Source organism: Haliotis asinina, chromosome 10 (genome assembly GCF_037392515.1).
Source record: "Haliotis asinina isolate JCU_RB_2024 chromosome 10, JCU_Hal_asi_v2, whole genome shotgun sequence".
Lineage (NCBI taxonomy): Eukaryota > Metazoa > Mollusca > Gastropoda > Lepetellida > Haliotidae > Haliotis > Haliotis asinina.
The window spans coordinates 56,765,243-56,778,594 of NC_090289.1; the positions used below are offsets into that span (position 1 = coordinate 56,765,243).

Sequence of the window (13,352 nt, forward strand, 5' to 3'; positions counted from 1 at the left end):
CGTTCTCATATTTTGTCATGAAACTAATTTCAATATCTACATTTAGCCTTGTTCAGTATCGTAGCTTACATGGGCACAAGGTATGCGTTTCTATTCTTTCAATGTTTTTGATTGTTTGAATAGTATTTACATGGGAAATTGACATATTTAGTGTATTATACTATATTTTAGGCAATGTGCTTCACATTGTGCTGCAATGTGCTGCAACATGTACTTCATTCAGTGATGTGCAATATATAATACTAACATGCTAAGCAACAGCGGTTTAATTCAACCCTATAAGTAAAAAGGAAAACATCAAAATGATTTATACATTTTATGAAATGTACAGGCACATAAGTTTAAAGGAATTGTCTTCAATGAATTTATTTGTGTCCTTTTATGGGCAAAACAAATATGAATATTGATCGGCCAGGTGCGCGTTTGTCAGAAACGTTTTATGGGTTATTATCATTGTTTTCAATAAAAGAGTCCAAACTTGATTAAAGCGTATTGTTATGACATGATATCAAACTCAAGCATAAACAATGTATAAATCTGGTCATGTCTTAATTTGGACAAACCTTACATTCATATTATAATAGTTCCATGCAAAAAAAACCCGATCTGTTTGCACCTTTCATTGCATACGTATGAAGAAAAATAGTTACATAACCATAAACAAAGAATATCTATATCCTTAATAAATATTATTTTTCATTTGTTAAACTGATGCCAAACAGGTGCGTGTGTGTCTCACAATAACATACGCAGTAAAACCTAATTGTTGATATCTTCAGGACACTATTTCAGTGGTTAAACCATTCATTTTATGTTTTGTCTAAAAAATGTTGAATTTTTACACACAAGCCGAAACCTTTTAAATTTTAATATGAACTAGGTGAGATATACAGCTACTAATCAGTAAGCAATGACGTCAACTAACATGTACATTGTCTGAAATTTCAGTACATTTGAAGATGTGGCTGTTACTCCTTAATACTGATGCAAAATTCGTCACAATGCACGTACACAAACAGGATAATATATGCATCTAGGAACTAACTTATGTATTGGATAGGGTCATCCAAAATCGCTATTACCTGCTTTCTAATGTAGCACACTGACATCTTCTTTTTTATGAATTGTGAAGCTATCAAAAGGTATCCGGTCACACTGGGGAATTTTGTATTGAAACAGTTAGGTGTCCTGTGAACAAAATATAACGAAAAGATATAGTGTCCATATCCACATCAAATTCGCTCCACGTTTTCTGTGTTAAGGATAGCGGAGTTATGGCCCCTTACCTTTACATGTACATGGCCTGCCTCTCTGTCAACGTTTGGCGTCATAGAAGAAAGTTTATTTTTGACATTTATGCGGGTCATATGCAATGTTGTGCGTGATGCGTGATGCATTAGCACATAAATCCATTTCATATACACTTATGACGTTCAGGTGTCAAGCTTTATTTTCTTCGCTTACACTTTCGTTAAATAAGCCATTGTTTTAAAAAAAAACAACACATTTTTTTTTAAAAAAAAAGAAAAACAAAAAAACCAACAAACAAACAAAGAAAAAAAAAGAAAGACAAAACCGTAGCAGAGTGTTTTTATCGGTGCAAGATAAAAACGGAGAAATTAAATTTACTGTTTTTTTAACGAACACAACGTGTATATGGACAACATTCAGCAGTGTCTGTTTCTCAGACCGCTGAGGCAGTCGAGCTTATATTTATACCAACGGACAGGAAATTTCATATTCTACGTTTCTGTGTAAGATTCAGGACCACGCAAGCGCAGTTCTCACACAACGTTCACTTTTCAAACCTTATGAAAATTTCCGTCGGAAAATAACTTCGGCATCCAGGGGGTTAAAATATTTAACAATGGTGCTCGTTAATTAGCAATAGTGCTCGCTGATCATTACGCTTACAAATTTAGAACAAATTATAATAATACTGACACGCCTCGTTGTCAACATTTACTGATAATTTGTTGAACAACAAACATTCTGCAAAAACATCAAAGAGTTGCTATTATGTTTGGATTATGGTTATCGTTTCATTGAGTATTTTATGTTTATTAGTTTTCGGGTTAGATTACAATTCATTGGTCTAAAGGTGAGGGAACAAGTTTTATGGATGATCAACTTCTTTATTTTCACAATGGCGACGTTTCGGTATGGATTCTTATACCGTTTTCAAGCATATAGAAGGGCAAGGTGTAACAGTTTATATACAGGTACATGAGATATAGGAGAGGAGATTAACAATAACAACATAACTGAGGTGATGAGATAACAAAAACATCAAGTGATATAACTAGAGTTGTTGATATAACCAGTGATTAGTGTGAAGCCTGGGGTGGGGGTGGGGGGATTACAGGGGAGGGGACCGATTAATGGAGGATTAGCGACGGAAGCCAGAGATTAATATTTGTTGATTAAAGTGTCGAATTGGTTAGGTAGAAATATACCCTGATCCCTGTTTATGAAAGGGTCGTGTCTGCGGATGTGAATAGCTTCTGCCAAAAAATATTGTTATCCCAGAATCAGTCCGCACAGGTACTGAGTGTGAAACAAGAAAACAAATAACAAAGCATGTCTGGTAATTATCATGAAACTAAGATTGCAAATCAGTACAAACCACTACAAGGGCATCACTGTGGCAGTACCAAATGGAGTGACAGTACACATGTCGTGCAATACAGACGCAGGGGCCATCTAACGTTGTGATGACAGTGGTGGAAATAGTTACATCACAGCAACAATGATCAAGTGTCCAAGTTAGATAGACCTGAATCATGGCCTTGAGGGCAATTCTTGGTTTTCCTGTAACTTGGAATGTAATGTCAGTTTAGAGGCAAGACTTATCCACGCTTACATAGCCTAGAACGAGATATATAATATTTTCCGAAATATTTAAATATAGCACATGTCCATATATAGAAAAAAATACTTTCCACCCATCTGAATATCGAACGGCAACACTAAAACAGACCACCAAACAAGGATATAGCAACTACGCAACATCTATTTAAAGCACATTTCTAAGAAAATTACGAATAATTACAGTTGCCATACTTGTATTGAATACAGATTGAAACTGAAAATAAATCTGTAAGCATATCACACATCCCTTAACCATAAAAGTTAAAACACCGGGAAGCAAGATGCATGCGTAATATTTCACCCTGAAGACGTTAACTTACACAAACGTATATAAATGGTTTTAAACTCCTAAATTTCTAATTTTAAGACACATTTGCACACATACATATATGGCGTATTCTGTCATTTACAATATTCAATTTTTGATGGACAATCTATCATTTATTCGACTTTCTTCACATAGTCATTTCTGTAAAATGTACTAATTGAAATTATACATACAATACCGAGCCTTATATTTCTTTAGGTTTTTCAGCATTTCCAAATAGTGTGTAAAAGGTTGACTATCTATATATATATATATATATAGCTAATTCATAACTCTCGTCTGTACCATTTCCAGCTCTTGGTGGAAACCTTTGATCATAAACAAACAATGACCAGGGCAGTGTGAAATGAAGTGAACAGAAAGTACACGTCCGTGTTAAACTGTTCTACTTTCAGTATACCTCTTTATCAAGGAAATTACTTTTTTGAGTAAAACAACCATTACTGATCACTTGTCATGTATTTTACGTGATATATTGTTGATGAGATGCCAAAAGGAATGTGAACAGTTTTGCAAAATTACACAACTTCCTGAAACAACTATTATTTTGTTGTAGAACTGAATCATCATTCTGTTTTCCCATCTATTCGCCCTTTGTATGCTTTCAAAAGACATTACTGCGTGCGTGTATGGCAGGGGCATACATCAACATTGAACACACACAGTATCCAGGTCAGTAGGTTACGTCAGAGGGACTGGCTTCCAGACTGTCCACATCTGCTGGGTCTTTACATTGCACTACGACGATGGATTCCGTGGCATCTACAGGACCGTGACATTCAACAGCTGCTAGACTGGCGTGGTTGGCATAATCAGTACCTTCTGTCTGGAGACCACATCCGTGGTCACTTTCGGAATTACTTCCTTTATGTTGCGCGTCACCTGCTTCCGACCATGTCCCACTGGATTTAACTCTGGTCTTCCTGGAAACAATTTTACAAACAGAGGTACATAAAGATCCTGCATAAGGATATTGGTAACAAGCTAAACACAGTTAAATGCCTGATGTCTGTTGAGGTCCTCCTTATTACACTTTCGGATAATTTCAGTTCCACGTTCAATCGAAACAAAATAAATTGGATGAGGCACTTGATAATTCAAACACAATGTCTATTTTCGCATTTATGAAAACCTTCTTTTAGAAATTGACGTTTCTTTCTTCAATAGGATGTTAGGCAGTTTCATAACCAGGTCGATTTCTTACTACGTACGTATGGTATATTTTATGGCTCCAACTAACACTTGAGAGTCACGTAAAAGAACACTGGGTCGTCAGTTCAATACCGACGTGGTCTCGTCTTGGTAACCAAAGTTTGTTTGTGGTGGTACTAGTCTCAACTGACAAATCCACAGCTGGCTCCTTGATAACTGAGTTGGAAATTACCCGGAAATATAACCCTTCGACGAAGAAGCTTATATATATATTACACGCTCACCTTTGGATGATGACATATACTGCGACGATGCCAATGGCGAGTGTAATGACCAAGCAGGCCGCGGTAATTACCAATACTTACCATTCCGGAGAACCTGGAAATACATAGACAGAGGAAAGGTAATTAATCAGAGCAAGCATATTCCAGTTTAGCTATACACATCATACTGTTTGACATGTGTCTATATGGAAAGGGCATACAAGTCTCTGTCTACCGATGTCGATGCCATTCACACAATGTGTCCAGTCTTGACTAGTTAGATGGATACCGGTTGAAGTTGGTGAAGACATGTCGAAAGTGACTGATTTCCTGTTCCAGGTCATCGCTGCTTGACCAAATATATTTTGGCGCATCTTGCCAGGGTTGAGATGACACCTCGCGTGGTCTTGCGAAGGCGGTTGGTGTTGATATGAATATTCTGGTACTACTTCAACCAAGATCCATCTAACCTGGCCAAGAGAACCATCTCCACCACGCTGGAGGACAAAAAGAAACTGACCATGCAAGGAACCGCCACTATTAGAATTACCCTTCCTTATACTTGCAAGACCTCCCGTCAAATCAGCAGACTCCTAAAACACCAAGCAGGAATCAACACCATCTTATCTGCTTCTCCAATCCTCAGGGCCTTCCTCCAAGCCAATGGCCGTAACCCACCCTCCAGCAAGCAACCCCCCAAAGGAGTGACTTACATGATCAACTGTGAATGTGGTGGTTCATATACAGGTGAAACCTCCCGCCCCGTTGACACCAGCACAAAAGAACATAAAACCTCTACAGCCAAGGCTTACAGCAAGCCGGCCCTCTCAGATCATCAACACAAATGGTTCATTCTATGGTTCATTCTATTACATGCTGTTGTTAACGTTAATCCCCTGTTTGTCACAACATACCATGTATATATATAAAGCTTATCACTACTTGGTTCACATTTAGCTTGATAATGATGAAAGAAGCTACATCGAAACGTCGCTCAACGTAATAAACAACGAGTTGTAATCCATAAAGCGGAATGTTTCATTTTCTCAAGTAGTATAACGACAAACACAGCGCTACGTCTTTACTAAGGCTGGGGCGGCGATGAACTTAAACCTGGTGTGTCCTACAAGGAACAGCAGTGTACAAGACCCATGACCTAGGTACCGTTGCACAAAGTATTTACATTGACAGGAACCCCACCCACCCCAACCACTAACATTTGCTAGCAGTTGACTTACAACTGTTGCTGAATTCAGCGCGTTCATTTAGACCACTGACACCCAGTTTTTGAAAGATAAACGATATCCAAAAGTACCATCATGGCAATTGCCCATTTCATCTCCCGAGTCTCGTGATGTCTTCGGATAACAGGAAGGGTGATACTGGGGCTCCATATCTGGTTTCGCTGTACGAGAAACACTGGATTAATGAATTTTGAAAGCCGGTTTATTGCAAATTTGCATTGATAGTTAACGTTTCAGGTTATATATTAGCAGTTTTAATTTTTTCTTACTGGTTCGTGAACACTTAGCGATTGTAGTATTGTATACGTATTAGAAATGAAATGAAATTAGCGGTGATAAAGAATGATAATGCTTACAAGCATACTGTATACACACGTAGTGGTGCTGATCTTTACAGCTGGTGTTTTGAAATTCCCGATAGTCGTCAGCTGTTGTAAAACAAATGCAGATCAAACAATGATGTAGTGAGTGAGTGAGGTAGATTAGCCTTACGTCGCACTCAGCAATATCCCAGCTATATGGTGGCCCAGACAATCCAGTGATTAACAACATGAGCATCGATCTATTTAGTCTTAAGCAGCTATTAGTAATATTCCACCGGGGTACAGCAGGGATAGGTTTCACACATTCTGCCCATGTGGAGACTCGAACACGGTTCCTCGGTGTGACAAGCGAACGGTTCAACTATTAGGCTATGCTGATCATTAATGACACTTACTCTTATTTGCGCTTCCTTTTGTTGGTAAACGAACCAAAGTTTGGCACGAACCTGTCGCATGTAACACACATGTGTTAGATTAACAGAATGACATACAAATCAAATCTGAGAATCAATGATCAACAAAGCACATGCATGATTTGTCTTACACCAAAATTTACTTTGAATCTTTTCAACGCTATATAAACACGTTTAACATTAGGCTAAGCTATCTATACATACATTGTTGTGCATTTTACAAGTAAATAATCTATAATAATTCAGTAAGTAGTCCCGATGTTTTTGTTTCTTGTCGTATACATCAGCGATGCATTGTAACCAAGCAAAATACAAAAAGACACTCAGAATAAGTAGTAGATGGTTTTATTTACCATTCCCGTCATCTTGTATCCAAATTTCTTTGAGGATGTTTGTGACATTCAGAGCAACTCGTCCACCTGTTGATGCTTTCAAATCCAATAGGGTGAATAATGATCTGTTCCTATGTTTACAGTCGTTCTCGGCCATAGTGAAGTTTACTTTTACACAACCGTCGCTGTGTGCCTCGGAAGCTGGGGACACAGTGTGTTATACATCAACGTACTCATAATAACCGTTTTAAAGCACAAATGTTATATAATTTCCAAGCTCGTGCACTAAGCTGAAAGAGTGGATGGGCAAGATACTGTCTTCAGTTTAACTTGAAATACAGAATCGGGAAATATATATGACGTCATTCTGTGTAAGCGTTTTGGTTAACTGTACTCTGATGACATGAAGGCGTGGTAGTCTACTGTAGCAGACAAATCAATGCAATGCGGGTACGAGCGTCAGCATGATGAAACAAAACAAGAAAGATAACTGCGGTAACAGGGATTCAAACTCATAACCATGTCTTACCCAAGGTACGCAACTGGCCAACCCTAGGTCTCCCCACGTTTGTAGCAAAGAATGGTTTTACATCGCAAAAACGATTGAATATTTAACAGAATGCCCGTGTTTCCATTCTTATAGAAACAACATGATGGCAAGGTCACAACGCCGATAGGTAAATTGAGAACGAACGCGTGACTGTAACCGTATGTATTCGTGCACAACATACACTCCTCAATAACAGTAATTGTGAGAAATGAAACAAAACCATATTCATAAGAAATACAAAATTAAATAAAAGAGAAATGTATTTGAATGTTTGAAATTTAACCGAACGAGTACTGTTTCCCATCCGCATTGAACTTGCGATAGATATATTCTTTACGCATACTGTGCACACCCATTTTGTAGTTTCGAAACGAATGTCGGAAGATGTCATACCAAAAGAAAGAAAACATGTATACAAGAACAGCAACGGAACTTGAGATTGCCATATAATGTTGTAAAATCATACATTGAATTGGCGAGGCATTTGGGCCTGACGTAAGATTCACTATGTTACATATTCAGCATTACTGGTGTAATTTGTCCCAGTGTACCTGTGATAATATTACATCATATATCGGTACTCTTAAAGCATCAGGCACGGTGCTTCGGTGACTACGAATGTGGTTTCCTGTTAATATATGTTTTGTGTCTGCTTCATGAATTAGATTCCCACTTAATCAAAAACAATCATAGGAGGAAACCAGCGGCCTGTCTTTGGTCAAGAATTAAATAACACTATCAGGCTCCGTTAATGTGAGCATTAGGGAAGTTTAGAAATACTTCTCACACAATACCATACCGTGTACTTGGTTCATATTGTCGGAACCAAGAAACATCATGTACACAGCAAGTGATGCGACACAGGCAGGGCCACCAACGATCTTCATCTTCGGTACAACAAGGTCTGTGAAGCCGCTGACACCAGACTAGCGAAAATCTTCCTTCTGGACAGGCTCCTGGTTTGGGTCGAACTTACGCAACATACATCGCCCCAGCTACATGCATTCAATAGTTTATAATTTCGCTTCATGTTTAGAAGTATGTGTCATCAAGAGGAAGTATAGAACGTCAACGGGAGAGGAAAATACAAGTGCACCCCGTCACCAGGCTTTCTCATGTTAGGGTAATGTCCCCACTGACGTGAATTAGTGGGGATGGCATCGCAAACGACCCTCATCATAAAGCTGCAAACCAAAAGGCACTTCCCCGTTGATGTCATCGTCGCGACTGGTCAGTGTGAGAGTGATACTTCAGTTTAAATCAAAATCAGTATCATGCCTCATTTAAAGCTGACAGTGACAGCTTCTCAGTACCTTTGATCTCATTTGCATATTTTCTCATTAAATGAAAGTCTGATGTCGCAACGGCCTCTTTCTATGGAAATGCAGCAAATTCACCTGTGGGATATGGCCTGTTGGGTTTGGATAAAGTGTTACTCATTGTGGTGTTTGATATATGTGGTAGATAAAACATAATAGAGGAATGTGGAAACAGTGTCTTTTATTCGCAAATACTTCCGTGAGTACACACCACTCCGAATTTATGAGAAATATCAGTTGCCATATGCCAATAAAGCAAAACAAGCAGAAAGCCGATGTGGGAGATTCTTATGTTCCTGAACGATGTGCTGCACTAGTATCAAAAGTCTTTTCAAAGCAAAAATAATGATTTGTCCTGCTCGTTTTTAGTTCAGAGTTTCCTCAAATGTTATTTGTAAACAACATACAATGTACGATGGCAATGTGGCACAGTGTAGAGCAACGTTGTGGCTGTATATAATGTTCTCTTATGGTTTCAGTAGAACGCAGTCTTGTTGATTAGTTGATGTATTTAGAATATCATGGGTCTTTATTTCACAAACAGACAAAGGGTGACCGTGCAAGCTTCACAGAACTTACGTCCAGTGCAGCTTGTATGTCCTTGGTCGAGCGAGAAAGCACGTCTCATATTCAGCGACCAGTATACAGTCACGGACAATGAAACAGGAAATTCACACACCGAACACCGAAACCTGTCAGACCTAAACTGATTCGAACTGCTGGACGGGATGTCGTTACCGTGCGATAGTGGGGCACCCTCCAAATATACGTTATGAAAAGACATATTTCCTTAATTCCATAACGATTTGATAATAACATTTCTTTCACATGCCATGACATGCACATGTGCATTCAACTTGGTTTTGAAAGACATACAAATTATCAATCGTTTGTTTGTTGTTTAAGAATAGCACACTTGATAACATGTCTTTTTTCGTATAATTGCAAACATACACTTTGTTAAGTGAATATTGTTTGTGTGTTGGTTGTGTTTCGACTAACACTAAGCTTTTCGCAATGTGGCGTACAATGTAGAAATGTCTACTCCACTCAGGAATCGTTTGGAAGGCTGTGTTAAAGTCTGAATGTTATGACCGTGAGCACAACTATTTAGACCAAGAGTCGTGTGTCTTACGTTGCAATCATCCGATATGGTCTCCTGATCCCAAGAGGTGAGTGAGTTTAGCTTTACGCCGTTCGTAGCAATATTCCAGCTATATGGCGGCGGTCTAAAGATAATTGAGTCTGGATCAGACAATCCAGAGATTAACATCACGAGCATCAATGTACGCAATTGGGATACAATAACGTGTCAGCCAAACCAGCGAAACTGACCACCGGTCAGATTCGTGTGAAATGTGGACACACTAGGCTAGGTTATTGCTTGCTAGGGTTATCGAAATTTATATGCCCAGTTGGTGGCCCTTAGGGTCATTTGGACTATATGAAATTGTGTCCGGGGCTGAATACTCTCAGCAGAAAAAAGACGTAGTTACAGTTTATTTATGAACTGCAGACAACATTGTTTAAATATGAATATCCCGCATTACAGGAAAAAAAGGCTTCCGGCTGGAACACTACTACACTTACAGCGGGATGTTTCATCTTGGAATACACACAGCTTACGCACATTGACTATGGAACATGCCCAGCCAAATCATAGTTGGTTACAGTGGATTGATTCCATGATGAATTTGTACTTGACACAGTCTCTCGGGCTTTTCGTTTGTGAATGGAAATATGACCCACTGACATAAGTACATTTCCGGATGATCGATCGTCCTCTGCAGATGCTGTTGTTCAACGTTTAAACAGACAAACTAACGTTTGTTATTTGACTTTTTCTTTTTCTTTTCCTTTTTCGTTCGGGGTAAATTAATATAGTGATCATGTTTCGGCAGGGGTATGTTACGTTTTCTTGCAAACACGTATGGAAGATCATACTCGTCACTATCAGACTGTATACTTAGCACTGATGAATCGGGTACAACGTCTAAGTACATGTAGTGATCTGGTGGTACCGTGGCTGTTGATCTTCCCTGAACAAGTTCGTTGGTATTAACATACATGTCACTCTGCGCCTGTAGTGTAGGTCTTGCCTCGGTGGGGCAGTGTACGGTGTCTAAGCAGGTGTAGTGATCTGGTTGATTGAGTCTTCCACTTCCAAGTGGCTGGCCGACCCAGCAGTTCGAGTAGATGGCTGTGTCTGGCATAATATTTATGTGCTGTGCATTACAACGCATGCTCGATGGGCATATGCTGTGTTCAGACTCATGGCCTCTTCCGCCATCCTCACTGGGATTAGTGTTGACTGTATCTGACATGATACCCCATATCTCGGGTGTACACCTGGAGGGCTGCTTAGCAGACGGTGCATGTGTTTCTTTCTTCCCTTTAGTATTTGTACGGCTTGACCTGACGCCAGCTGACGGTGGTGGTCCCTCAAGATCTGACGTCAGGTTGTCCACGTTGACGTAAAATGGTTCCGACCCTTCTTTATCGACTGATTTCCTCTCTGGTGATGAGACGCTTACATCAGTGAGCGAGTTATGGCCTGATATTAGCTTTCGTCTGGAAAGTATTAAGTTCGCCCCTTCAGATTTATAATGTTTCCCTTTAAAACACATATGCGTGAATACAAGATGTGACCTTCATGAGAAATACTGAATGTTACTTTCAGTTACACGAAACTCGAGTCTCTGAACTTGTACACGTACTGCCACGAAAGTATTGTCAATCGCTATATGGCATTAGATTTCCTTAGAATCTATCCAGGCAATTATTTAAGGATGGTTGTTATCGTACGTTGATGCTATGATTGTATCTCTTATTAAAATATGATTCAACAACTAACCGCTTGACGGTGAAAGCGCACGTGACGAGAATCACCCCCACGATGCACGGGACGACGACGACAACGAAGACGGTGATGTCTGAAATAAAGGACATCTCTACATTATCATTAAGTCCTGTTATGAAAGGAAACGATCAGGAAATATATACTACGGGTGAACATGAAAAGTAATTGTGATTTGAATCAATATCATATCATATTCAGAGGGAAAACAATAAAGGATCACAAGAAAGCACAAAAGTTCCCTTATTAAGTTGCTTGTTTCCAGGTTTCTTCACAAGGTATTCGATACACAGCTAGTGAAGACACCTTGGAAAAAATGAAGGAACACTTGTCCTATATCAAGAGATCATTTATTTTTTCCCTCAGTACATATTGTTGGCTCCCCAAGAAGAAATTTATCTCGAATAAAGAGATCACAACAATGTCCAGTTAAAATGTAGCATATTAATAAGGAAGCTGAACTCACCAACAGGAAGTGTGCATATTGTTTTACAGTTTTTCTGAAACTAATCCTAATGTTCACTGTGTGTAATATGAATATCAGGACTGTACCTATAACACTGTTCTAAACAATGTATCTAGTCGTTAGTCATGGGTTTTGCAAATTCGTTATAATATTGATAAGTATGTGTGTATGACTTACGTACATATATGTGTAAACGTGTGAAGCATAAAAGAGGAACATAAAGCAACCTCTTCAGTATGACATTACAGAGCGAATACACACACACACACACACACACACACACACACATACAAACGCGCACGTGCTCACACAAATGCAAAAGTACGAAAATGCGGGTTGGACAAAAGTTAAATGAACAGATATTCAAAAATACTCACTTATTTCCATCTGTGGACATGCCGTATGTCCTGCAAATACATGGAGCTATCCCATCTGATCACACACTGCACTACAGGCAACCAGAGGTTATCAAGCACCGTACGTTGTTTCACAACTCTCTGAATGTCCGGGTACAGTAGGCATAGGCATTTCGGAGATATATACTTGGAGATTAGGTTAATAGTTATAGTAATAGTCAAAACTTTGATAAACACTTTAAGGGATATCTGCGTTATGCGACATAGGAAGAAAAACTGCGTTTCGAAAGGGGGATATTTGCATTGGTTTGGGGTTGTGCATCTCAGATTGACAATAACACATATAAAAAATTGATGTGATTTCTACTTTGAGTGCTTAATTGTTTAAAGTGTAAATAATGACCTATGCTGATCTCGACAAAATATACTAACCATACATGATGTACCCTGACTGACATGGTCGACATATTCAACAATATAGAAAATATACCAAGGTAGCAGGTCAGGGATTGTTTACCTCCTATCAGCCATAGTGATGTATGTAGTTACACCTTCACCCAGGTCACATGTATTGATTCTATTTCAGTTGCTTTAACAACAACCCATAGGGTGTATTTATATGGTGCACAGATGCACACATCCATGTAACTAGTACATGCTGAAGGTAGTTGAGTCCTCCTTGGGCAATGTGTTTGCGTGTCCATCTCATGGTCATCTACCATCGGACGAGAGTGCTCTTTTAAGTGCATGGGGTTTGTACTGCTCAGTAAGGGTAGTGACAACACCGAAAGAACCCAATGTCATGTTAGCTGTTTTGTCAAGGCGGTACACAGCTGGTACTATTAGTACACTTTCCCAGTACTGATACATGTAACACA

At 39.1% G+C, this 13,352-nt stretch overlaps 2 protein-coding genes across 2 annotated transcripts; both read right to left on the reverse strand.

The window, feature by feature from the left end:
* Positions 1–3,840: 3,840 nt before the first annotated feature.
* LOC137297771 (uncharacterized) lies at positions 3,841–8,398 on the reverse strand. The gene is made up of 7 exons (XM_067829716.1): positions 8,276–8,398; positions 6,948–7,127; positions 6,577–6,627; positions 6,215–6,286; positions 5,915–6,019; positions 4,636–4,711; positions 3,841–4,122 (listed from the first exon to the last, which is right to left on the reverse strand). The coding sequence occupies exons 1-7, from the start codon at positions 8,361–8,363 to the stop codon at positions 3,873–3,875; spliced, it is 822 nt and encodes a 273-aa protein (XP_067685817.1). The 5' UTR covers positions 8,364–8,398; the 3' UTR covers positions 3,841–3,872.
* A 561-nt stretch (positions 8,399–8,959) lies between these two features.
* On the reverse strand, positions 8,960–12,598 carry LOC137298425 (uncharacterized). The gene is made up of 3 exons (XM_067830690.1): positions 12,496–12,598; positions 11,650–11,728; positions 8,960–11,366 (listed from the first exon to the last, which is right to left on the reverse strand). Exons 1-3 carry the CDS (start codon positions 12,503–12,505, stop codon positions 10,616–10,618), a joined length of 840 nt encoding a protein of 279 aa, XP_067686791.1. The 5' UTR covers positions 12,506–12,598; the 3' UTR covers positions 8,960–10,615.
* Between the last annotated feature and the right edge of the window lie 754 nt (positions 12,599–13,352).

What these genes read in the sequence shown, in the direction of transcription:
- LOC137297771 (XM_067829716.1), bottom strand. Translation starts at nt 8,363, where the DNA reads ATGAAGATCGTTGGTGGCCCTGCCTGTGTCGCATCACTTGCTGTGTAC. An exon ending in CGTGTGTATACAGTATGCTT is followed by an intron (nt 6,020 to 6,214) that starts GTAAGCATTATC and finishes TTTCTCGTACAG; the next exon opens with CGAAACCAGATATGGAGCCC. An exon ending in GTATATGTCATCATCCAAAG is followed by an intron (nt 4,123 to 4,635) that starts GTGAGCGTGTAA and finishes AATTGTTTCCAG; the next exon opens with GAAGACCAGAGTTAAATCCA.
- LOC137298425 (XM_067830690.1), bottom strand. An exon ending in TGCGCTTTCACCGTCAAGCG is followed by an intron (nt 11,367 to 11,649) that starts GTTAGTTGTTGA and finishes AATACTTTCCAG; the next exon opens with ACGAAAGCTAATATCAGGCC.